At 48.5% G+C, this 27,829-nt stretch overlaps 1 protein-coding gene across 11 annotated transcripts in view; it reads right to left on the reverse strand.

Moving 5' to 3' along the window:
• Positions 1-27,829, reverse strand: part of GATAD2A (GATA zinc finger domain containing 2A) — a 414,177-nt gene that overhangs the window by 252,634 nt on the left and 133,714 nt on the right. For all 11 annotated transcript variants that reach the window (XM_086946846.1, XM_086946840.1, XM_086946844.1 and 8 more), the window contains exon 2: positions 19,379-19,644. In XM_086946846.1, the coding sequence (XP_086802972.1) occupies positions 19,379-19,635 (257 nt within the window). In that variant the 5' untranslated portion in view covers positions 19,636-19,644. The remainder of the gene's footprint in view (positions 1-19,378; positions 19,645-27,829) is intronic.

Here is a 27,829-nt window from a genome sequence, read left to right on the forward strand (position 1 = left end):
TCAGGCCTTATGTGACGTTCTGCTGGGCACCTGGTCCAAGCCCGCCTCAGGACAGCCTGGGGAGAGGAACGTGGCCAGACGCTACCGCCCGGCTCCGGGTGACCCAAGCTTCCTGTCGACCCACCCAACCCCCGAGAGCCTGGTTATCCAGGCCTCTAACTCCCAGACCGCGTTCCCGTCGGCCCCTCCCGACAGGGAATCTAAGAGGTTTGAACAGTTTGGCAAGAAGGTGTTCTCGTCCCTTAGTCTGGGACTGCGGTCAGTCAACACCGCATGCCTCTTGGGCCGCTACACCCACACCCTGTGGGACACGGTTGCAGACGTGCTGCCACAATGCTCTGAGGTCAGGGCTAAACTCGCCCAAGCCCTAGTGGAGGGTCGAGATGCGGCACGGTACTCTATCCGGTGCGGACTGGATACCACCGATACGCTAGGCAGGGCGATGGCCACGGCAGTGGCAATCAGACGCCACACCTGGCTACGGTGCGCCAATTTTTCGTCCGATGTCCAGGTCACACTTCAGGACATGCCGTTTGATGGCCGTCGCCTGTTTGGCGACCAGGCAGACCACGCGCTTGAGCGCTTTAAAGGACTCCAGGGCTACGGCCAAGTCCTTGGGCCTCTCGGCCCGCGCCAGCAAATGGGTGCCTTTCGCTCCTTTCGTGGCCAAGGAAGGGGCGCCCCCACACGGACCGTCAGCCACACGCCGCAGCAGAATGTCCAGCGCGGTGGCGGCCGTGGGAACCGCCGGGGAGGCGGTCGGGGTCCAAGGCGAGGCCAGTCCGCACCCGCTCCCGCAGCACCAGCCTCCAAACCTTCCTAGTCAGTTTTCAGGCCCATGTGACGCCAGTGGGGGGCAGGGTCCGCCATCACCTCTTCCACTGGCGCACAGTCACATCGGACAGGTGGGTGCTGCAAATCGTTCGGAGGGGCTACTCCCTCCCCTTCGAGACGACCCCTCCAGCCATGCCACCGCAGTACCACCGCGTGTCGGGGGACCACTTGCAACTTCTGCAGGAGGAAGTTACGGCCCTCTTGGCCAAGGGGGCCATCAAGCGCGTTCCTGGGCCAGAAGTAGGGTGTGGTTGCTACTCCCACTACTTTCTGGTACCCAAGAAGGGCAAAGGGGGCCTACGCCCTATCTTGAACCTACGGAGCGTCAACGGCTTCCTCTGGAAGGAGAAGTTCAAAATGTTGACTTTAACTCAAGTCTTGGCTGCCCTAGACCCGCAAGACTGGATGGTGGCGTTGGGACTTGCAGGACGCCTACTTTCACATCCCCGTCCTGCCGGCCCACCGACGTTACCTGCGGTTCACGGTAGGCCTCGAGCACTTTCAATTCACCGTGTTCCCTTTTGGCCTTACGAGCGCCCCACGGGTGTTCACGAAAGTGATGGCGGTGGTCGCAGCTCATCTGCGCAGGTTAGGGGTTTCAGTCTTCCCCTACCTAGATGACTGGTTGTTGAAGGCGGGCTCGCCTTAAACAGTCGTCAACCACCTCCAGATTACGGTGGATCTCCTGCACCTGCTGGGGTTTTCCATCAACGTGCCAAAATCACACCTATGCCCCTCCCAAAAGCTCCTCTTCATCTGAGCTGTTCTGGACTCGGCGCAGTTTCGAGTTGATCCTCCCGAGCAGCAAGGCCGGGATATTCAGGCTTTGATTCCCATCTTCCAGCCGTTATCACGGGTTTCGGTCAGGTTGACGCTGCGGCTCCTGGGGCTGATGGCTTCCTGCATCCTTCTGGTGCATCGCGGATGCGGGCTCTGCAGAGGGACCTGAAGTTTCAGTGGGCCCAGCATCAGGGCAACCTGTCCAACCATGTCCTGATCTCGGAAGGTGCTGCGAGACAGTTGCAGTGGTGGCTCACGGACCGCGATTGGGTGAACGGCAGATCCCTCTCCCTTCCCCAACCGGAGCACGTAGTTGTGACAGACGCGTCCCTCCGGGGCTGGGGAGACCACATGGGAGAGGCGGAGATCAGAGGCCTCTGGTCTCCGGGGGAGTCCCAGCTCCATATCAACCTTCTGGAGCTGAGGGCGATTCGTCTAGCACTGAAGGCATTCCTCCCCTCTGTCCGGGGGAGTGTAGTGCAGGTGTTCACGGACAACACCACCGCCATGTGGTACTGCAACAAACAGGGCGGTGTGGGGTCCTGGACCCTCTGTCAAGAGGCTCTGCGGCTCTGGCAGTGGCTGGAATATCAGGGCGTGACCCTGGTGGTTCACCACCTGGCAGGTTCTCTAAACGCCAGGGCGGACGAACTCAGCCGACTGTGCTCGATGGATCACGAATGGCGTCTGAACTCTGACGTGGCAAAAGGCATCTTTCTGCGGGAGAGCCTTGGTTAGATCTATTCGCCACCGAAGAGAACGTGCAGTGTCATCAGTTCTGCGCGTTGGAATTTCCAAGGCGGCACTCGCTTGGCGACGCATTTCGTCGCGAGTGGAGTTGCGGTCTGTTATACGCCTTTCCGCCTATACCACTTCTGCCCAGAGTGCTGAAGAAGATCAGGCGCGACCGGGCTCAGGTCAACCTTGTGGCTCCGGACTGGGCTCGAAGGTTCTGGTATCCTGAGCTACTCAAAATGTCAGTCGGTCCCCCGATCCGTCTGCCTCTTCAGGAGGACCTTCTGTCGCAGCAACAGGGGACGGTCTTCCACCAGAACCTGTCCAGTCTCCACCTCCATGCTTGGAGATTGAGCGGCGGCAGTTGAGGCCATTTGACTTGCCTCCTGAAGTTTTGTAATGTTATTCTGGCAGCCAGGCGTCCCTCCACTAAATCGGTATACGCCTGCCGGTGGAACAAATTTGTGGCATGGTGCACAGCAAAGGCTGTGGATCCCCTTTCTGCCCCTCTTTCTGAAGTTCTTCTCTTCCTTTTTTCTCTTGCCCAGCAGGGCTCTGCTCTGGGCACTCTCAAGGGCTACCTTTCTTCCCTTTCGGCCTTCCTAAGGCTGCCTGATCAAACTTCTTTGTATAAGTCCCCTATAGTAACTCGTTTTCTGAAGGGCATCACGCACATGTTTCCACCGGTCCACCTGTCCACCTGTCCCTTTTGTGATGCCACAGTGGGACTTGAACCTAGTTCTTACTTTCCTGATGTGCGCTCCCTTTGAGCCCCTTCACTCTTGTCCTCTCACCTTGAAGACAGCTTTCCTGGTTGCCATCACCTCTGCCAGGAGGGTGAGTGAGCTCCAGGCTCTGTCTTGCAAACCTCCCTTCCTGTCTGTGCATCCGGAAAAAAGTGGTGTTGCCTACCAAACCATCTTTCCTGCCCAAGGTAGTCTCTGCTTTCCACATCGGGCAGTCCATCACCTTACCCTCCTTCTTCCCGCCTCCGCATCCCTCAAAGGATGAAGAGCGGCTCCATCGTCTGGACCAAAAACGTGCGCTTTCATTCTATGTGGATCGCACACGCCAGTTCCGGGTGGACGACCAACTCTTTGTTGGCTACGTGGGTGCGAAGAAGGGACGGGCGGTGCATAAACGGACCATCTCTCGGTGGGTCGTCTTATGCATCAAGGCCTGCTACTCCTTGGCTAGAAAGGAGCCTCCAGTTGGGCTGAAGGCCCATTCCACTCGGGCCACGACGGCTACTACTGTCCCCCTGCAGGACATTTGCCAGGCGGCTACGTGGGCCTCGCTGCACACCTTTGCGAGGCACTACTGCCTGGGCAGTCAGGTCCGGAGGGATAGCTTCTTTGGCCGTTCCGTCCTCCAGGACTTCCTGGTGTGAGTATTGGTTCGCAGACCCACCAACGGGGTTGGTATTGCTGGGGTATCTATTCTAAGGTAAGGAATCAAATACGTGTTTCTTTCAGATGAACAAGTTACTTACCTTCGGTAACGATATATCTGAAAGAAACAGTAGTTAGTATTCGATTCCTTACCGCCCCACCCATCCTCCCCGTTCTGCAAACTGATACCTAGGGTTAAGGTTATTCCCCTTTCAGGGCCCTAGTTTCTTGGCACCAGAGTTGGTTCAAGCATGGCTCTGCGTATCTGGCGCGGAAAAGCTGTGGCTAAGAACTGACGTCAGCGCGCATGGGCGGCGTCTAAGTACTCAGACGACGTCATTCCGGCGCAGATGACGACGGACGCGGAGACGAAGCCTAACGACGCGCAGGGGTATTGCTACACAAAAATTTCCGGATCCAGTCTGACGCCTGGGGATATTCTAAGGTAAGGAATCTAATACTAACTACTGTTTCTTACAGATATATCGTTATCGAAGGTAAGTAACTTGTTCACTTGGACAATTGCCTTATCAAGGACAGTTATTTAGTAACAGCAAGAGCGCCTGTCACTATTCCAGTCTCTGGGTCTCTCAATCAACTTTGAAAAATCCCATCCAACTCCGTATCAAAGAAAGTCATTCTTGGGAGCCACACTAGACACTCAACTCACTCAGTCAAAAGAAAGACAGCTCAAGATCTGCAAGATGGCTCTCCTATTGCAAGGATAAGAGTACGTTTCAGTTCGGATGTTCAAATCTTTCCTAGAAATGATCTCATCCTGCATCCCTCGGATACCCAACTGTCGTCTCAGAATGAGACCTTTACAGGAGGATCTCAACCCACAATGGTTACAGGCTTCGGGATTGTTCGACTACAGTATTCAAGTAACTCCTCAGATGCGAGAAGTCTTTCGCTGGCGGACTCAGATAAGGAATTTACAAGAAGGATGTGCATTTCTGGCGGAAGTACCAAACTTTACCATCGCCTCGGATGCTACTCTCAAGGGATGGGGAGCACATCTTCAGGGAATGACGGTAAACAGAAAGTGGAATGTGCAACCAAAGAAATGGCACATCAATCTCCTAGAACTACGTGCCATATTCTTGGCCTTGAAGTCCTTTCGGACAGTCATCCAAGGGTCCTCTGTACTAATTCGGACAGACAATACAACAAGTATGCATTACCTAAACAAACAGGACGGAACCAAGTCGGCCCAGCTTTCTCAGCAAGCCCAAAAGATCTGGGACTGGGCCCTACGTCACGGAATCAATCTCTCAGCGATCCATGTTCCAGGGGTTTCCAATGTGCTAGCGGATTCTCTCAGCAGTTCTGAGATATCCAATCACGAATGGGAGATACATCAACCAACGCTGGACAGAGTCTTTCGGGAATGGGGTCACCCCGATCTGGACCTGTTTGCAACAAGTGAGAACCGCAAATGCCCACACTGTGCAAGCTGGCTTCCCCACAGGGACACATGCGGTATGCGCTTTTGATGAATTTGTCTCAGATATAAGCATACGCCTTTCCTCCGATTCCTTTGGTTCCCAGAGTCATCCACAAAATGAAGAGACGGCTTGCCGCCTAATTCTCATTGCTCCAGGATGGCCTCGCCAATACTGGTTCGCCAAACTTCTCCTCCTTTCGGAATGCGATCCCATTCAGTTCCCACCTATACCTAACCTTCTGACCATTTGAGAGGGTCAAATCTGTCACCCGTACCCAGCCTCCTTGAAATAAGCAGCCTGTCTCCTCAACACCTTTTGCTCTGTGCGAAGACCTGTGTGTTAAAACAGTGCACCCCAGCCACCATTTTGTATTCACAAGCCAGTGATTTCTATTGGAAGTAGGGACTAGGGCTACCTGTACCATCGCCTGCGGGATCAGGACTTTTTAACTGATTGGGTGCTTGAACTAGGGTTAAGATTGGTAGTAAGATCCTGGTCTCCTATGGGTTCGAGATTTTAGGGCTAGGGTTGTGATTGGATAGTGTTCGGGCAAGGGTTCCCATTGGCTGAAGGTGTCACCTGATTACTAGGGCTATAAAAAAGGCCAGGCTTAGGGCGTCTCAGCCCGGGCGTCGAGGCTAAGGGCGTAGGGGACATGGGTAGTTCCCTGTTTGAGCCTGGTCGGGACTAGGGCCAGAAATGCTGCCCTTTTTCTCATTTAGCAATACCAAACACTCATTTTTACTATTCCAAAAGCCTCCTCCTATTGCTAAGACCTAAAAAAAAAATCTTTCACTCTTTTATCCCTCCACTATCCTTTTCAATCGAAATTAACAGACTAACATGTTCACTTCTCAAATTCCATATTAAACTATATTAATATACTACCCAAATAACTGAATAAAATATCCACTACTCAAATGACTTCATTTTTTTTTTTTACTATACTAATTTTCAACAGTAATCCTTTATGTGTTACGGAGTGGCGTGCTACTTGCCAGAGAAGCGATTCAACACCCATTAGGGCTAACAAGTGCTATATGAATGCAAATCTTTCTTCCCCTTTTATTCCTCCGCTATCCTTCTCACTTCAAGTAACTGACTAATATCCACCACTGAAATTACTTCATATTTCACCATATTAATTCACGACTAATCCTTTGTGGGCTTCCTGAATAAAGTGCGTCAACAAGCGCTACATAAATACAAAACCTATTTTTCTCCTCTATCTTTCTGCTATCATTCCAAATCCAAAAAACTGACTAACCTATCCACCACTTAAAATGTACTTGCATGTTTCACTATGCTAATTCAACACTAATCCTCTATGGGTCCCGGAGTAGCGTGCTACTCGCCGAAAAAGCGCTTTGACGCCTTGTCAGGGGTAGTAAGCGCTATATAAATGCAATTACAATACAATACGCCATGGTAACTCTGTATCCAAACAGACAATAGCTCGTTGGATGTCTTCGACAAATAGCCTTTGTCATCAACAGGCGGGAAGGCCTCTTCGCACCACGCCGAGAGCACATTCTACGAGAACAATTTCTTCATCCACCGCTCTTTTTGCTGGTGTACCTCTCCATCAGATATGCAGAGCGGCAACCTGGTCCAACAGACACTTTTACCAAAAATTAATATTTGGACACCTCAAGTGATGCAGATACGTCAGTGGGACGAGCAGTACTCTGCAATCTTTTTAAATAAGGTGAGCCTCTGTTCTCCCTCCTCCACTATGCTCTTTTTAGACCCTTATTCTTACATTGTTATTTATATCCTACCCAGTATGCATATGTAAGCACTATTGTATTGATATATATGTTTAAGATTATGCTTATACTGCATTGATATGCATATTTACATATATACTGTGATACAAGGAGCGTCGAAAGAGCATTATCTTTTTGTACTGCTATCTACTCTGATTCAGGCATGTGAATCTATGAAAGACACCCCAATACTGGATAAGAACAATAGTTACTTACCTGTAATCTGTGGTTCTCCAGTATTGGTGTCTTTCATAGATTCACATGCATTCGCCCACCTCCCCGCAGAGGCTCTTATACTATGGCGTTTAGTTTCACGCCTGAGCCTCTGGCGAGAATATTCTAGTGGGTGCTGTCGCCTGATTAGCAGCAGTTTGGACTATACAAAAGGACTATGATAGTAGAGTGTGGAAGTTTTTGCTCTTATAGCTTAGGGCTACTTTACTTCCTGGTTGTTTATTACCAAGGTTTTTAGGTTATTATGTGCATATTATTGTTTTTTATGTACCGTGGGACTCCCACTTCGACAACGGGGAATGATTCAGGCATGAGAATCTATGAAAGACACCAATACTGGAGAACCACAGATTACAGGTAAGTAACTATTGTTCTTCGGCTGAATTAGTCAATTAGGGATGTTAGAATGAAGAGCAACGCTGTAGTACACAAATGGTAAGCATGGGAGTGCTACAAGCCTTTTAATGTATACAACAGCGTCTTACAAGCAAGCGCATGCACTTGTAGGCTCAATCCTAACAAGCATTTGCGGCGCAATAGGTCTCGAGAGTTTAAGCTGTTGGCACTGTAAATGGCAATGCCTTTCATTTTTATGTTTTGATAATTAACACAAATAAAAGGCATCATCATGTACAATGCCAATAGCTCAAACTCTTGTAAAGGCGAGACTTATGCAAAGAAAGTGGAAAGCGCGCATGTGGAGCTGAATGTTGCAGGAAAGCCCATCGTGCCTGCAGAAGGAGAAACTACTTAAAGAAAATAGTGCTTACAGACTAAAAAAAGACTGGACTACGTAACAACCGAAGTAAAAGGGCCAGTCCTCATGGGAGGTTACGAATGAAGACAAGGCAGTACTATGGTGGGACTAACAATCCAGCATTTATGAAGGGTGATAACACAAGCCAATACAGCATGGCTCGAAGTGCAGCACATGCGCTGCCCAGGCTCGACCAAAAAAGCAAGTCCATGCATTGCCCTGTTGGCAGCATATTAGTTTAAAGTGGATCTGCCATTTGAAGCAGCCGGTTCACTCATCCGATTGCAGAAAGCAACAAGATCCCCCTGCAGGTGAATGCTTTAAGTGACTACACCCACCTGCAGGTTGACGCCTGGGGGTGTCCGCAGAACCCACCGTTTAGTGGCACTCGCTGCCCCACCTCTTGGTGGTGCAGTGAATGCACCACCTAAATGCTCCTTTGAGTGTGCATCTGTGTTCAATACAGTGTGACGCAAAGCTAAAGTGTCCCCTCATTGGCATAAGCACAAGTCACCATGCAAATGAGGGAACACACCCTTGAGAGCCCATTGTCGCTACATGTGACTGGCATGATCTGTATTACAGAAGAGCAGCGGAAGCATCTAGATTGCCCCCGGGACGCAGAAAGCAAAAGCACAGACCTGGGGCACCCAAGTGGCACTAGTACAATATGGACCCCTGGTTCTAATCACTTATTTCTAAGCCTGGGCATAGTAGGCGTAGTGGGGCTACGCGAAGCTACGCGAGGTGGGACAGAAACTACGTCCACCCACGCACTTCGCGTAGCCCCACTACGCACCACCCGCCTCCCTCCCGCCCTCGCTAAATACTACCCGCCTCCCTCCCGCCCTCCCTAAATACTTAAATAATGTTTTTAAAATGAATAAACACCACTTACCTTGTCGGCTGCGTCTCCGGGGCTCCCTCTGGTAACCGCGCCGCCATCTTGGATAATAATAGGCATGCGCGGCCGCCCGCGCATCTCATGAGAAATGCGCATGCGCGGGCGGCCGCGCATGCGCATTAGTAACCAAGATGGCGGCGCGGTTACCAGAGGGAGCCCCGGAGACGCAGCCGACAAGGTAAGTGGTGTTTATTCTTTTTAAAAACATTATTTAAGTATTTAGGGAGGGCGGGAGGGAGGCGGGTGGCGGGCAACTTCGCTACGCCCACAGAGTGGGCGTAGTGTTGCCGGCTACGCCTACTTCGCAAATGGCGAAGTAGGCAACACTACGTCCACTCCGTGGGCGTAGCGAAGTACTACGCCCAGGGTTACTTATTTCCACTACATCGAATTGCTGGTTCTCCAGTATTACATCTTTCATAGATTCACATGCTTGTATCTTCCCAGTCGTCATGGTGGGAGTCTCACGGTAACAGAATGACCAAGCAGTATCATAGAGAAGAAAAACTGCATAGAAAATCCCCATAGGGGCTGTATTATTTGGTAACCAGACCATTTCTTTGTTTGGTCCAAAAGCCAGCCAATCAGCATTGCTGCCCTGCCCTCACACTCCCCAGCAGAAGCTTCCTGCCTCAGATTTCCAACCGCCTTCGTGTGAGAAAGGAGTCTCCCTGAGCTCTGCTCAGTTTTTCTGTTCCTGAGTGAACTTTTGACCCTTTGGAATCTTGTTTCCTGTCTGCTGGATTAAGGTATTGTGTGTACCTATTTTTCTCATTATGGCTGAAAGCTCTAAAAAGAGGCTGTTCAGGCCTTGCAGATCCTGTGGGAAGGCCAGACTTTACTCTGAGGACCCACATAAGGACTGCCTTTACTGTCTCCATCCAAAACATGTGGCGAAAGACTGTAAACTCTGCAGAAAATTTTCTGACAAACCTAAAAGAGACAGAGAGGCTAGATTGCTGTTAGGGCTTCAGAAGAAGAAGGCCACATCAGGATCAGATTCTGAGGAGGAATCTTCTCATTCAACTCCCAAGAAAAGAAAGGCCTCTGTTTCTGTGGAGAGAGTAGAGTCTAAAAGGAGTAAATCTAAGGAGAAATCAACCTCATCTCTTCCTATTACTCCTCTGGAAAAGCAGTCAAGTCTTAAAGGGCCTGGGTCTGCGCCTTCGACCAGCTCCCTAGCTTCTGCTCCAAAACCTGTGGTGAAGACTTCAGCTCCGTCGACGACTTCACCGTCGACGACGACTTAGTCGACGACGACGGCTTCATCGACGATAGGATCTAAAGCTACGTCGACGGCTACGACGTCGACGACAACAACATCGACGAGTAAAATTTCACTGTCGACGAAAAGACCGTCGACAACGACGACTCCGTCGACGACAGGTTCGACGTCAAGGATGTCGACGGGGGCCACGTCGACGAAGGCCCCGTCGACGAAGGTCCCGTCGACGAAGGTCCCGTCGACGATGGTCCCGTCGACGATGGTCCCGTCGACGATGGTCCCGTCGACGATGGTCCCGTCGACGATAGTTCCGTCGACGACACCGTCTACGAAAATCGTGCTAACATCTGCAAAAGCATTCAAATCACCGCAGTCGAAGACCATGATCTCGATCCGGTCTTTTCAGTCGACCAGGGGTTCGGCTACTATCAGTAAATCTGCAGAGTTCACCTCATGGACAAAGATTTCTCCTTTGCCACCATCCTCATTGCTAGAGCAGGACTCAGATGGAGAGGAGACCTCAGGTGCCGCCTACAGTCCTTCTCAGCTTCAGATAAAGAGCCAAGACACGGAAGAGGAGGAAGTATATTCCTTCAAGGACAGACCCCAATCTTCCAGATATGAGTCATTTCAGGAATCTGGTGATTATGATGAGGAGGAGGAGCAGCATGAGGACTCACGGGAGGAGGAACGTCAAGAGACGGTTTCCATACCTATCACTCTTGTGTCTGACCTTAGGTTGATGATAAACGACTACTACCGTCGTTTCCCAGAGGCGAATACCTCGCAACCAGCTACGCAGACGCCTTCCTCGCAGACACCTAAAGCACCTGCTTCACAAGAACAAGGGGTGAGATCACCGCAAGTGGTTACTATAAGGGATGACCTAACGGAATCCGACGAAGATGAACAGCCTGAAGAAGGAGAGCTTGTCCATGATGCTTCGGGGCAGGAATGGAATGAATACATTTTACCATCGGCTTCATCACCTGTCCCACTACAGTCTACCTCCCCTCCTCAAGACATCGGAGGCTTCCATGATATCATGGAAAGAGCGGCCAAGAGATTCAATCTGGATGTGGAAGTGCAAGAGACGGATTGTTTCTTGTACGATTTCAAAGATGATAACAAAAGATCGCTTCGCTAAATTCCGATTATCCCTCATATCTGGGAAGAGGGCCTAAAGATTCTGAAAACACCGGCGTCTATAGCGGTTTCAGTTCCCCGAATTGAAAAAAAGTACAGAGCACCAGAGTCCACAGCAGCCTGCCTCATTGGGCACCCCAGACCGGAATCAGTCGTGACGCAGGCGGCGCAGAGAAATTCAAAGAACCCGGTGGCTACTTCCCTAGTGCCACCAGACAAGGAAGGAAGGAGAATGGATGGTGCAGGTAAGAGGTTTGCGGTCATGGCAGCCTCTACCATTAAAGCGGCAAATGCAATGGCACTGATTGGCCGTTACAACAGACAAATGTGGTCCGATCTTGCACCCATACTTTCTGCACTTCCGGAAGATAGAAAGGAGGAAGCGGCAGCCATCCTTTAAGAAGGAGCTAAATCTGCTGCCGAATCTATCGACATCGCCATGGATGTCTCGTCTATGGCCTTCAGGCAGATGGCTGGAGCGGTTTCGCTTCGCAGGCAGGGCTGGCTCAAGGCGACTTCTTTTCGCCCAGAAGTGCAGGCGAAAATTGTCGATATGCCTTTTGATGGTGAAAATTTATTTGGGAAGCATATCGATGAGGCGTTGCAAGGCATAAAGTCGGACACGGATACAGCTAGAGCGCTGGGATCTCTTCAGCAGGGAAGGTTTCAGTCCTTTCGAAAGAGGGGTGCAAGAGGTCAATTTAATCAAAGACCCTCTTTTCAGGCCAATCGATATCAACCGTATAATCAACAGGGATATCGACAGTATAATACCAACAACCAGTTCAGGTCCTCCAACTCCTCTTACCAGCAACAGTCCAGAGGTAAACCAAACGCCAGGGGGAAAAATCAACAGTCTAATAGACGTCAATGATTTCAGGCCGGCGCTCCCCACACAACAGATCCCGGAAAACGACCACTATCTGTCTCAATATTTCACCAACTGGATGTCCATAACATCAGACAAATGGGTTCTAGATGTCATAAGCAGGGGCCATACTCTGGAATTTGTGGAAATACCACCGGATCATCCCCCAGTACTCAGGCTCAACCAACATCGCCAGGAAATGCAGAAAGAAGTACACTCGCTTCTGCAAAAGGGAGCCATAGAAGAAGTGCCGCAACATCTCAGAGGGAGAGGCTTCTATTCGCATTTCTTCCTCATCAAAAAGAAACAAACCCTGAAATGGAGACAGGTATTGGATTTGAGGGATCTCAATCAATACATAAAGAAGATACCCTTCAGAATGCTATCGTTGCAGGAGATCCTACTAATGATAAAGGAAAAAGACTACATGGCGTCCTTGGATCTCATGGACGCATACTTCCATATTCCCATTCATCGGAAGCACAGTAAGTATTTGAGATTTGTTGTGGAGAGTCGCCACTTTCAGTTCAAGGTCCTGCCATTCGGACTCAAATCGGCCCGAGGGTGTTTACCAAATGCATGGCACCGGTGGCGGCCCACTTAAGACTGCAAGGGCATTACATTTACCCATATCTGGACGACTGGTTAGTGACAGGTCCATCTTTCAAGGACGCAGCAAGATCTCTTCAGAGCTGCATCCGGCTGTTCCAGCGCTTGGGTCTGAGGACCAACTTGGAGAAATCCTCGCTGACTCCGGCCCAAGGCATCCAGTTCTTGGGGGCATGGATATGCACCAGAGCAGGGAAAGCCTATCCTTCCGAAGACCGAAGGAGAAAGATCATGGGGCTAACGGCATCACTTCAAACAAAAAAGTCCACTTCCGTGAGGCTGTACAAGTCCATGTTGGGGATGATATCATCCTGCATCCCACTGGTGCCAAACTGTCGCCTTCGAATGAGGCCTTTACAGGAACAACTGGACGAGCAGTGGGTCCAATCCAAAGGAACCTTCGAGGATCGCATTACCATCACGAACCGTATGAAGGTGGCCATGTCATGGTGGAAGGTTCAAAAGAACTTGGACCAAGGCTTGAGCTTTATTCCTCGAGATCACCACTTCGTGATGACAACGGACGCTTCGCTGAAAGGATGGGGTGCGCATCTTCAGGAGCTAGAAATTCAGGGCCTTTGGTCAGATTGGGAAGCTCAGCTTCACATAAACATGTTGGAGCTAAAAGCGGTGTTTCTGGGGCTTCAAGCATTCCTTCCCAGAATACGCCAATCGTCAGTACTTATCCAGACGGACAGCACCACGACTATGTTTTACTTGATAAAACAGGGTGGAACGAGATCCAAACAGCTGTCGACATTGGCGCAAAGAATCTGGAAATGGCTGATATCCAACAGCATTTCAATTCAGGTCCAGCATATACAGGGAGTCCTCAACACATGGGCAGACGCCCTGAGCCGCACTTCCAAGGTGACGCACGAGTGGGAACTGCACGACACTCAGGTTCACAACTTGTTTCAAAGGTGGGGCACCCCCACATTAGACTTGTTCGCAACAAAGCACAACTCAAAGTGTGTCCAATTTGCGTCCAGGTACCATCAACAAGGTTCCAAGGGAAATGCATTTCTCATGGACTGGACAGGAAGATTTGCCTACGCCTTCCCTCCGTTTCCGGTGATACCGCGAATCCTGCGCAAGATGAGATTCGAACTGTGCCATGTCATACTGATATTTACAACAAGGGGTGGTGAGGGACAGAGTCTCTGAATTAAGCAGAAAGCTCTCACCCTGTCAAGAGATCAGGGCTAGATCCAACACCGTTTTTTAGCTCACTGCACCATCCCAGTTTCAGAATCTGGCTGTATGCAAATTAGTCTGTTCCTGTCCCAGTGCATGATGGGAACAGGGCAAACCAAACTACAAAAGCCAATTCTTACACTGGGAAGGAAACAAGCTCCCGGGGACCGGTTTCTGGCATTACAGCCGTCTTCGGCCCGGTTTGCTTGAATCCTGATGGTGCAATGAGCAAGGGACTCATGTCTGAGTATACCCTTCCACGCTTAGGGTGGACAAAAATATTTACAACAAGGGGTGGTGAGGGACAGAGTCTCTGAATTAAGCAGAAAGCTCTCACCCTGTCAAGAGATCAGGGCTAGATCCAACACCGTTTTTTAGCTCACTGCACCATCCCAGTTTCAGAATCTGGCTGTATGCAAATGAGTCTGTTCCTGTCCCAGTGATGGATCAAGCCCTGATCTTTGGACTGGGTAAGAGTGGTCTGCTTAATTCAGACACTCTGTTCATCACCACCCCCTTTTCTGAATCATGTCATACTGATAGCACCAGCCTGGCCAAGACAAGCGTGGTTTTCAGACCTACTTCAAATGTCGAAGGGCAACAGGATCCAGCTTCCGACATTTCAGAACCTCATCTCCATGAAAGAAGGGCAGATTCTGCACCCGGATCTGCAATCGCTAAAATTGTCAGCATGGAACCTCATGAGCGGGAATTTCAAAATATAGACATTCCGCAGGAATGCAGGCATATTCTTTCGCAAGCCAGAGCTACATCAACAAACAAAACATATGCAGCGAAATGGACCCGTTTCTGCCACTGGTGCAGCAGTCAAAACTTGCATCCGTTTGAGGTACAACCAGAAGGTGTCTTACCTTACCTGCTGTCACTTTCTAAGGCAGGTCTGTCGCATGCCTCGGTCAAGGTACACCTGGCAGCAATATCACGCTTCAGGCGGAAGCCAAATGAACCATCTCTCTGGTCTTGCAGGATAATAAAGGAATTTATCAAAGGACTTTTTAGAGTTTTCCCACCCATCCGGCGCCCACCAGTACCGTGGCACCTCAATACAGTCCTATCGCAGCTTATGAGGCCGCCTTTCGAGCCTATACACAAAACAGACTTCCAGTTCCTGTCATGGAAAACAGCCCTTTTGCTCGCCCTAACATCAGCAAGGAGGGTTAGCGAAATCCAGGCCTTTTCAGTGGAGGAACCCGTCTTACAATTCCGTCAGGACAGGGTTATATTAAGAACAAATCCTACTTTTATTCCCAAAGTGACAACGTCTTTTCACCTCAATGAGCCTATTATTTTGCCTACTTTTTTCAGCAATCCCTCATCGGAAGCAGAAAGAGCCTTACACTCTCTAGACATCTCTAGATGCCTAAAGTTCTACATTGAACGGACAAAAACGTTCCACAAGTCCAAGCAATTATTCATTGCATTCGAAGGACAAAGGAAGGGCCTTCCCTTGTCAAGACTGAGTATTGCCAGATGGATATCATCAGCTATCCTGAAATGTCACGAAAAAGCGGGAAAGCCGCTAGGTTCTAAGGTGCATGCACATTCCACGAGAAAGATGGCGACTTCGATGGCCTTATTCGCAGGAGTGGCGCTGCCTGACATCTGCAGAGCAGCAACGTGGAAGAGCGTGCATTCATTTACGAGACACTACTGTCTAGACACTGCGTGGAAAGAGGACACGGCAGTGGGACAAGCTGTTCTGAAACGTCTATTTCAGTAAGGTATGACATAATGGCATGATTTATTGTCTATGCAGTACTTTGATTTATGTGTCAACATGCATTTATCGTATTTCTTATATACTGATGTGTATTGTTATATCATTGCTTTACGGCAGAGCTTCCTTCTTAGTTCTGTCCTGGAAACGCTACAAATTTGGTGAGCACTGCTTACTACTCTGATACAAGCATGTGAATCTATGAAAGATGTAATACTGGAGAAGGAATTAGTTACTTACCTGTACACTATAGTTCTCCAGTATTATCTTTCATAGATTCACATGCGCCCGCCCGCCTCCCCGTTTCTCAGGCAGAACCTGTTATCTCTGTATTTATCCATGTCTCTCACTCGGGGACGGAAATCTGAGGCAGGAAGCTTCTGCTGGGGAGTGTGAGGGCAGGGCAGCAATGCTGATTGGCTGGCTTTTGGACCAAACAAAGAAATGGTCTGGTTACCAAATAATACAGCCCCTACGGGGATTTTCTATGCAGTTTTTCTTCTCTATGATACTGCTTGGTCATTCTGTTACCGTGAGACTCCCACCATGACGACGGGGGAAGATACAAGCATGTGAATCTATGAAAGATAATACTGGAGAACTATAGTGTACAGGTAAGTAACTAATTTCTTCCTTTGCAAACTTCCAGAGCCAACAGGTCATTTTTTAAAGCACACTCAAATGCTGAGGAGGTGGGCAACGGTGTCAGTAACGATGTCGATAAAAATATTAAAATGAAATGCAGACACTTTATGTTCTGTTTAGAATGCATGTATGAGAAATAACTGAGGATTGCCTTTTTTAGATGTAAATAGTTCCTCGTACTTTGAAATGCAAGCTCTTTAAAGATGGATGAACAATACACTAAACAGCCAATGACATGAGAGGAGTAAAAAGTACTACCCTTGGAAGAGTCCAAGCCCACCCACCATTTATATTTGAAAGAATTGCTAACTATAAGTCTACAGACGCATGCAAAGTCGAGTCTGCCCTAACAAGTATTTGCAATGCAATAGGTCTCACATTTGCGAGAGTTTGAGCTATTGACATTGTAAATAACAACGTATTTTATTTATGTGTTTTGAAAACTTGCAAACAGTGTGTAAATACGCACTTTGTACTTATAGAAGCAAGGCTAGAAGTAAAAGAGGCGCAGTTACTGCCAGCCTTCCTTCTCGTAACCAAGGACTATAAACACAGCTTGCACGTTTTCAAAACACATACATAAAAAGCAGTGTCATTTACAATGCCAATAGCTCAAACTCTCACAAATGCGAGACCTATTGCATTGCAAATGCTGGTTACATCCTGGCTCATGGTCAGTAAAAACATTGGGTAAATCAGTACAGTATTTTCCTCTTTGAAATATAGGTTTAAAATAACAAATAGAAATCATTTAAAAAGTATTTGGGAGCTGGCCAAATTATTATTAAATTAAGTATTTGGGAGCTGTCTAAAGTATTATTAAATAATTGTTAAACCATAGTGATAATTGCTATGTAAAAAATGTATAGCCTGGGTTTTACACACGTTTATTCAACTATAAGTTCTTGGCCCTCCCAAAACAGCAACATGTGAACAAATTACCAGTATGTTTTTTCTGACAATGGCAAATTTAACCCCCAGCATGGTTTCATTCACACATTCAGGGATGTGTTACTGCAATTGCCCACATAAATCTATCGCTAAATGTAAACATGCTCCTTACACTGCATTGTGAATGGACCCCACCATGCTGAAGCTTCTCCTGCCCAACCATCGAGAGCCACCTTTTTACAGCTCATTCAGGTCTGGATGAGTGAAAGTTGGACACCCTATCTCGCTGATCGAGGTGCCCCACCTAGCAGCTCCAAGTTTTCTTGTCCAAAGAGTTGCAAAATGTGGGGCATTTGGTGCCATGTATCAGGAATAAAGACTGAATAGTGGGACTACTCAACAGAGAAAGATGGCTGGCCACCCTTGCAGCAAGGCAGGTTGATAATGTGCGTGGTACCGAGGTTTGTGTGTAATCTCTGATCTCAGATTGGAATAATCATAATATATCTTGAGTGGGTTAGTATCCCTGCTGAAGACACTGTAGGTCGCAGGTTTGCAATTGTGGAAATTGTTTGGTGGGGTAAAATGTTTTATTGTGGAGATAGTTATGTAATGTGCAGGTCACAATCGCCAGTTCAAGTTAAGTGCCCAGCTGCATACAGCACAAATGCGTACAATTAATTATTTCCAGGTTTAGCACTTGGTTATTTGTTCTTCTATGGTTAATATGAGTTCCATTGAGTTTGGTAGTATTGGTACATACGGGCGCATGACCAGGTCTCATTTAGCATATGGCTTTAGTTGCCTATTGCAACCACTAACGTGCTCAATATAGGGTCATAGCATTTTGCGGCTGTTTACTCTGTGGTGTTGGCTCTACATTATGGCTTTGGTAATATGAAAAAGTATTTCATTACTGCAAAAATAACCAGCTTAGATCTGTCAGCAGTAGAAGTTGCTCCTTATGTCTGGGCGTGGTTTCACACTCGAGACTCGCGCTCTCCCGAGGTGCACTCATCCACCTCTTCCCACTGAAAGTGGCCCTCCCTAGGTAACTCCCCTCCGAGGTCTTAAAGTAGAAGGCAGGCAAGTTGGCATTGCCCAACATTTATTTTTTAACTTAGGCAAGCTGTACTAGAAGCACAAGATGATTTGATGGGGTTGGTCCCTAACGCACAATAAGAATAGTTGCCAGGTCCTCCTTAATCGAGATGCCTTTCTTTTTTGCCAGCACTGCCACAGAAACATCATATTGCACTCGATGGAAAGACAACACTGTAAACGCATCAAAGCAAAGTGAGACCACACAGCCACAAACACTCCCGCGCGAAACCCACCTATACATCTTGCATAGACTTTGCCAGTTAAGCTCTAAAATTTTGTAGCACTGGAGAAGAACATTTCTACATTTTTTTAGTAGTCAAATGTAAGCAAAATGAGGGTCGAATCAGCCACAAGTAGATAATTTGCGATGGGGAACCACTTGGTCATCAGAAAGGCATTATTTCACAGTTCATGCACACTGCGGGTGCATAACTGCTGTTAAACAAGATGCGGCTGAGCCGACGGAGGGAGGAGGGGGCTGGAGGGGGGGGGGGGTGAATGCACAAGATGCGTGCGCTGTGCCGCCAGTTTCTCTGCCGAAGGGAGACAGGAGATGTGCACGCGCTGACAGGAGATGTGCACGCGTAAGGAGTGCACATCTCCTGTCCGCGCGTGCCACCTCCTGTCTCCCTTCGGCAGAGAAAGCGGCGACTATAGGTCACGCCAAGGTGAGCGGCGCATGCGATGCTTTTCGCCAGGCCGAGACCTAAAAAGGGTATCCTAAGGTGTAACGCACTGTATAGAAGTTGGGCTTTAACCGTTACACATCAAATACTCCCGCTACTGGGTCATCCCAAGGGTGCATGTGGTGCCACTGGATGAAGAGATCACTATTTTAATTTTCTCTTCAATCACCAGAAGCTAATCCAGCAACAGCTTGACACACTATGGGCTGAAAAATCGATCTAACATTTTGCCAGCATTCAATTCCTGTTCTCCATCTTTAAATCCATTATTTCCTTCACCTTATATTCAGAATGGGTGCATCGCTCTTGTACACCCCACATATAGAAGGGACAAGGATAAGCTGTTATTCACACAGAACCACCGGTCTGGGCACAGTACTATAGAGGCTGGAAAAGAAGTTTGGAACAATTGCTTACTTTTTTGAACTCGTCATGTCCACAGGTTCATCTCCCGTCAGTACCTCTGCCTTCACCAAAGAGTTCAAATCTTCACTTCTCGATAGCCCCAGGGATCTCCCGGTCTCATCTTCTGTCTTTATGAAATGTTCCCCTTCAATTTTGGGGTCTATTAGTCCTTTTTCCATTTTTATTTTCTTATTGTCCACATTGTTATTGGGGGGATCCTGGTCGAGAGCCCGCTTCTGACTCCTTGTCCGGCACGCTTCCTCAGTCATGATAGATGTCTAGGATGCAAACATAAGAGACGTTACTAAAAACAAGACACTACACTTTTGAAAAAGACTGCTCAAATTAACCAATATAGCGCCGCTGTTACAGCTTCATTAAATAGTGCTGCAGATCGGGGAGGGACGAAGGGTCAAAAATTGGACTGGCGGATAAAATTTTAGTTGTGGTGCTTGTACTGGTTAGCACACAATTTGTACAATTTTAAATTTTGAAACGGTTTGTGTGAATACGAAAGCAAAAAGTCTGATTCATGCAAATATGAATGGTGGAACAATACAAAATAAAATTCTGCTTAAAACATGTACGTCAAATTAAGAGTTAGACACATGAGAACTAAAAAAAGTAGCCAAAACTAATATGATCTAACAGCTGAAAAAGAAAACGTAAAGCCTGCATGTGAACAAGGGATACAGAGGGAAGGGTTACTATCTGCTTGACTTGAGGCATGCAGGCGCCCGCCCTACTGTGAATCAGCGACAGGCACCAGGAATGCTGAAGTTGGGACAGACCCTACAATACTGCCCCTGCCCGGATTGTTTTTCAGATGGCGGTTTTTTTCATCCACACACTGCACAGGTGCACTGGGCAGCAATACAACACTTTTAACCCATTTCGCACTTGTGAAGATACTGAATGCGCACAGACAGCCATTTCGTTCGTTTTGACATTGTCCGATTGAGGTGCAAGTAGCCACATCTCTACGGTGAATGCTCCACTTGACCCCTGCCTGGATAGCAGTGAGGAAAGCTAGAGCCACTCACCACCAGTGGCAGACAAGAGGTCAATGCAGTTAACCCTCAGGAAGGCAACATTCCCTTATCCGCCACACTCAAAAATAAAACTCACTGGTAATATGCCTACCAAAAGAACTCTACAAGACTCTCCTCCGCCATCAGTCCCGCCATTCCTCATCGCCAACCCCCTTGTGCCAATGAATCACAACAACAGACACCTTGCCACCCAAAGCTGGTTTCCTCCACCCTGGAGAAACTCTACCCCATATATACCAGTGTAACAAGTGCAAGCCTTCAACTGAGAGCAACCAGACCATGGGACCGAACAGTCATCAAGCACATAGAATGCCAAGCGAATGACAGTTCAATGACCACAGAAAGTCTATGAGACAGTCTCCAACAGAGTAGCCAAATCATGGGAGCAAACCATCACGGAGTGCACACAGTGCAAGACAGTGACCATCCACTGAGCACAGACAACCTATGGGACAGCCCACAACAGAGAATATACATCATGGGAACGAACAGTCACTGAACACACAGTGCCAAAGGAACGGTCTGTAATGGAGTGTAGACCAGTTTATGGGACAAGTCCTTAGCAGCCAGACTATATACACACAAACGGTCACTGAGCGCACACAATGCAAGGAAATGCCCATTCTCTGAGCAGAGACAAACTATAGAACAGCCCTCAGAGTAGACAACCCATGGGAACGACTGTTACACAGCTACCAAAATCTCCTATTTTAGTGGATAGAACTCCTCACATGCACCTTACGCCACTTCATTTTCCCAGGTCCTTGTCGTGCCAGTCATTCACTTAGGGATCATCTTGATACCGTAAACTGTCTGGCCCAATGTGTGTACTTACACATTTAAGCGTGGGTTGCGTTATTCAGGCACATGCCTTAAAGTAATGACAATAGACCAGGTGCCAGAAGTCCTGTGGGTAGCTAAGTTGTCAGGGGTTATGTGAATCGCATCGGCAGCTTCACACAAAGTCACTGATGCACACCCTGACTTAGACAGTGGCTGAACTATTTGAGTCCAAACAGTAGTCATTTTAAGTCCTCTTCAGCAAACCATCTTCTTCTGTGAAGATACAATAACAAAGTGGTTCTTGACCTTCTGACTTCTGTGGACCCCGACTTGATGATTACTGGAACCCGGGAATCCCCATTGAATCTTTATTAGAATGCAAGGATTCCCCACTAAGTCATTACTAGAAAACTGGGCCCCGTCCTAAGCATTGTCGAGGATTTGAACTGCAAAACACATAAATACACAAATGATAAAATATTGTATTCTCAAATATTTTATTTTAAAAATATATAAAAAATGTCATTTTAATGCAAAGGTTTGTGTTTTTCTAAAATCAATTGAGACCACACACTGTCCCTATACTATATTCTGTTTGATAGGCTCCCACAAATCAATCTGAGGATACGAACTTAATTTTTTGCCTCCAATTTCAAATGTTTTTACATTTACAGAAGTTTTTACCGGTTTCAATTTGGCTTCGTTAGTGCTATGCACTATTAATCGGTTGCTGTTTAATATTCGTAGCTTTCGCGTACCCAGAGTGGGTTTCGCGGACTCCCAGACCACAGGTTAAGAACCACTGCAGTGAAGAGCAAGCATCTCACACAAACTTCTTTTCATTTTGTTATGTGGTGGACACTAGAACAATGCATCCGCAGAAGGGCCACTGGTTTCACGGCCTCCTAGGCTCAAGGACACTCCACTCCAAAGGCTCCTTTTGTGGCTCTGTAGCTGCAGCGTCTGCTGCTGGCTGGCAAGGACTACGAGTTCCGAGAAGGACGCAAACTGTAACGAAGCGCTCTTAATCAGCTGGCCTGTGGAAGGCGGCTAAAGGCAGACTTGAAAGACAAAGATCTACTTTTCAATGCTACCACTGACACCTCACATCAGAAAAAAAATATAGATTTTTTTAAATCTACTTCAAAATGTATACTACTGCGTACTACCTGGATTCTAATCGGTACATGTAACGCATCTGAAATTTCACTAAATATTACATTAAGCATACTGGCAGTGTCAGTGATATTTCCAATATGGAGTTTGAAATTCCACAACGCAAAGAGCATTGCAAATGAGCAAGGAACAACAAATACATAAATTATACAATTAGATCCAATCCGTTATGCTGAACAGTCCTGTACTACATTCAGGCAGCAATTGCTGCAACCGATCACACAGCGAACATTTGTAGGAATTACACATTTCTTGCAACTCCACTAGGGGTTGGGATTTAGCGGCTTGATGGTGACGGCTTTAGAAAAGCTATTGATCAACTATGCTCGGCCCCTGGAGATCGTGGTGGCTGCAGTGTAAGGACCAGCAAATAAAGGTGCTGATCGACGATGCTCACATTTCCTACCTTACAAGGACCCTTGCAGAATTATCCCATTTAGCATACTCTTGGGTGAAAAGGTCAAACAAATCTGTGTGCACGCTACAGTGGCTGTACTGCATGCAAAACAAGCTATGTAGAAGCATGCCAATCAGAAAACAAAATTGCCTACCAAATAGAGCACTCTCTTCACTGCTACAATGCGGGGCGAAGAGTGGGAGACAGGTGGAAAACCCTAAATGACTACGAGGTGTAAAAGTAACCCAACCTAATGAAAACACAGACATGTCATGCAACCAGCATGACTAAGTAGGCCAGCATCCTGCATCTGCAATTAAATAAACCGCTGTCCAAACCTGGTGTCACCCCCTCCCCCATGTCCAAGTGGATGGAAGTAACCAACCTGGGAGTCTCGAATCCTAGGGGACAGTAGATAAGCGGGGACACTGCCAGTGAGAATTGAACACCAGGGAAACTAGCAGACTAGCTGCCAGGGATTCATTCCATCAGCAGTCAGAGGAGCATAGAACTCCGCAGACAAGTTTTTACCAAGTCCTTCCCCCGTGATCGATCGGTGTACCATATGGATCAGTGTGGGGGATGGAGGGGAGAAAAGGGTCACAGAGTCTGCCCTCGGATCATCGAGAAACCGACCTGTTCTAACTATTCACACCACACACACGTCATTTGTATGAATGCAGAGCTCATTACCAAAGGTATCCAGTGTCTATGCGTTCGTTAGTCGACACCTGCCTCTGAGCAATACTTCTTAAAGACAACGGGTTTAAAGTGATTTGCACATATGAATGACATACGGACAGACGTGCAGTCAGAATCAGAATGGGCCCCCAGGCCCATATGGACACAAGCAAAGCAGGCAGGCCAACAACTTGAAGATGACCTTATGTGCATACCCCAGACCATGCGAAGGAGCATAGATCCCACCTCCCTCACCACAATGCGCCAAGTAGCCAGGTTCCCACCTCCTTCACCACAATGCACCAAGTACCAGGTTCCCACCTCCCTCACCACAATGCGCCATGTAGCCAGGTTCCCACCTCCCTCACCAGGATGCATGATATAGTCAGGTTCCCATCTCCCACACCACGATGCACCATGTAGCCAAGTTCCCACCTCCTTCACCGTGATGAACCATGTAGCCAGGTTCCCACCGCCTTCGCCACGATGCACCATATAGCCAGGTTCCCACCTCCTTCGCCACAATGCACCAGGTAACCAGGTTCCCACCTCCCTCACCACGATGCAGCTTGTAACCAGGTTCCCAACTCCCTCACCACGATGCAGCTTTTAACCAGGTTCCCACCTCCCTCACCACGATGCAGCTTTTAACCAGGTTCCCACCTCCTTCGCTGCAATGCACCATGTAGCCAGGTTCCCACCTCCTTCACCGTGATGAACCATGTAGCCAGGTTCCCACATCCCTCACCACACTGCACCATGTAGCCAGGTTCCCACCGCCTTCGCCACGATGCACCATGCAACCAGGTTCCCACCTCCCTTGCCACAATGCACCATATAGCCAGGTTCCCACCTCCTTTGCCACAATGCACCATGTAACCAGGTTCCCACCTCACTCACCACAATGCACCATATAACCAGGTTCCCACCTCACTCACCACAATGCAGCTTGTAACCAGGTTCCCACCTCCTTCGCCACACTGCACCATGTAGCTAGGTTCCCACCGCCTTCGCCATGATGCACCATGTAACCAAGTTCCCACCTCCCTCGCCATGATGCACCATGTAACCAGGTTCCCACCTCCCTCGCCACGATGCACCATGTAACCATGTTCCCACCTCCCTCACCACGATGCATCAAGTAGCTAGGTTCCCACCTCCCTCGCCACGATGCATCAAGTAGCTAGGTTCCAACCTCCCTCGCCACAATCACCATAGAGCCAGGTTCCCACCTCCTTCTCCACAATGCACCATGTAGCCAGGTTCCCACCTCCTTCGCCACAATGCGCCATGTAACCAGGTCCCACCTTTTTCACCACAATGGACCAAGTTGCAGGTTCCAACCTCCCTCAACCCCAATGCACCATGTAGCTAGGTTCAAACCTCCCTCACCACGATGCACAATGTAGCCAGGATCCCACCTCCTACACCACGATGCACCAAGTAGCCAGGTTCCCACCTCCCTCACCAAGATGCACCATTTAGCCAGGTTCTCACCACGATGCACCTAGTAGCCAGGTTCCCACCTCCCTCGCCACCATGCACCAAATAGCCAGGTTCCCACCTCCCTCACTGCAACATGTAACCAGGTTCCCACCTCCCTCGCCATGATGCACCGAGTAGCCAGGTTCCCACCTCCCTCAAAACGATGCACCATGTAGCCAGGTTCCCACCTCCCTCACCACGATGCACCAAGTAGCCAAGTTCCCACCTACTTGGCCACAACACTGTAACCAGGTTCCCACCTCCCGAAACACAGTGCATCACGTAGCCAGGTCCCCACCTCCCTCACCACGATGCACCCAGTAGTCCGGTTCCATCACACAACTACCATGAGAGCAGGGCCACCGCCCCACAAAACAAAAGAGCAGGGCCACCGCCCCACAAAACAAAAGGGAGCAGGGCCACCGCCCCACAAAACAAAAGGGAGCAGGGCCACCGCCCCACAAAACAAAAGGGAGCAGGGCCACCGCCCCACAAAACAAAAGGGAGCAGAGCCAACTAAAATAACCAGGAGCCCATGGTTTGACAAGATTATAACCAGAAATCATCCAAGAACCAGAAATGTCTAAACCAATAAGTGTGGCATTGGCTGAGAGCCTTTTGGCTTTGCCAAAGCTTTGGCATATCTTTTGAAGAACTTTGTTTTTTTTTATGGGGGGGGGGGTGCTGCCGTTTTCAGTCACAACGTCTAACAGCACACATTCCCATAGTAGCCTCTACTTTCTGTATGGATTTCAGATGTTCTTCTTGTGAAAGAAAGACCTGCTCACATGGAAGTTAGCCAGTTTAGGCAGTCACTGAAGTGGCCTGACTGGACCCATTGGCCCATGCTGCAGTGGATGGAATACAAATTTGACTAGCACAACAGAAGACTACGAAGGGGGCTGGCTGAAAGCCCCTACATGTATATTCTATATATAGTTTTAGCAAAATTAAAAAGCTCTTGGCTAAAAATCTCAAACTGTATTAAAACCTCGAATTAAGATGGTCCAACTCCACACAAACGAATGAAATGAAAAGAGTCTTAAAAAAAAAGCCCAGGGGTGCAACGGGTGGGGAGGCAGGAATGACAGTGAACGTGGCTGCATGCAGGTGACAGGCTGGAATGCCAGGCTGCTTCCTGCACGCAGCCCTGCTCCCTCCCCCTCGGCCCACGTCCACTCCAGCCTGCTCGCTGACGTATCCTAGGCCGATCTGTGCGACGCACAAAGGGTTAAGCCCTGCCATTTTGGTGCCATTCACGGATCTGTCCATTAAGGGAGTTACATAACAAAATGGCAGCCCTTAACCCCTGGTGCGCCGCACTGTCCCTCTACCGTGCACACTGCACAGGGTGGGAGGCACGTTCAAACAGCCCCAGGGGGGATGAAAATGAATCGACGTGTAAAGAAAACGAGGAGAACTTGAACAGAGGTGAAACAGCCGACTGTAGCAAAACAAGAATATTAATGCGACAGCTGGGGCGAGTGATCAGAGTAGTTTAGAAGGCAGGAAAGGAAAGGTACGCCAGGCCCACAGGCCCACCACGAAGCTGGCTTTCAACACAGCGAGCAGCCCCTGCTTGTAATCTTCGGCAACTAATATTGTCGGGCCTCCGTGAGAATGTAAATGATAAGGGAGCCAGACGTCGGCACAACCGAAACTCATCCCTTAAATGCAGTGCACATCTTGTTTACATAGACAAAATAAAAGGACAGCTAAAAGAACGCGGTTTCCGCCATCTTTAGTTGGTGGGTCACTGCTTTCAAAAGAGCACAGCGACTGACCTGCTGATGCACCACGGCCTTGCTGCTTCCTGGTAGAGCTTTAAAAGTGATCCCTTTCACACTAGTGAGGTCTGAGGCCTCTTCGAAAACATTATACTTCACTGAAGGGACTCGTTGAAGACAACGCCATCATGCTTGATGAAGTCCATCACTGATAGGTCCACCTTGCATTAGTGGACCTATCAGTGCCATTTTCTTATCGGGTACCCTAAGATCCCACTTGTTAGTCATTTTAACTGACTCTTCTGTAGAGGTCGGACCCTTCTTTCAGAGTTTGGGAGGAAGGTTTGATCACCTTCCTTTCAAGAACTTCCCAGACTGGGGTTGGGAAGGTTGGTCACCCGCCCTTATGAGATCCTTCCTCCAGACCATCAACTTCCCTCCGTAACACCTCCCAGGCAGTCACCCACCCCGGTGATCCTTCCCTAGGGTGTAACCTGCCCTCATTCCCCAGGCTCTCATCTACCCCCAGTAATCCCACCCTAGGAGGTCCCCTGGGCATTGGCTCTCAATTCTGAAATTAGTTGAACCCTCCTCCCAATCTGGAGGTGCTCAAGAAAAAAAAGAATTCAAATAAACTTGTCCATTCTTCATGGGACATTGCCAAGGAGAGTCAAAACGACTACATGTGTAGTCTGGTGAATTAGCAAAGAGTGAACACCTAGATCCTGCGCAGCCCCCCCTGGTCATTCTCTACTACTGATTGGGGGAGGGGACGGTCCTACACTGGTTCTCCTCCTTTCGCCACAACCGTTCACAAAAAATCAAAAACTTTGAGTCCCTTTTCACTTATATGCTGATACGCAACTTTATCTGGAAACCACTTCCATTGATGGCATCCAAAGACTTAATAATACGCTCAAGGAGGTGCAACTTTGGCTCACAAACCATCACCTGAAACTCAACCAAGAGAAAACTGAAGTGCTCCTCATCTCCAACAAAAACAACAACCCCCAAATTGAAGAATGGCTCAAAGCAATTGATGCCCTCAACGGCAACCTCGCAATGGCCGAGTCAGTAAAATCCCTTGGCATCACCCTAGATGCGAAACTGGACATGAAAACTCATATTTCATGATCGGCCAACAGCACCTTTCTCAACCTGA

The sequence above is a fragment of the Lissotriton vulgaris genome, chromosome 12 (genome assembly GCF_964263255.1).
Source record: "Lissotriton vulgaris chromosome 12, aLisVul1.2, whole genome shotgun sequence".
Lineage (NCBI taxonomy): Eukaryota > Metazoa > Chordata > Amphibia > Caudata > Salamandridae > Lissotriton > Lissotriton vulgaris.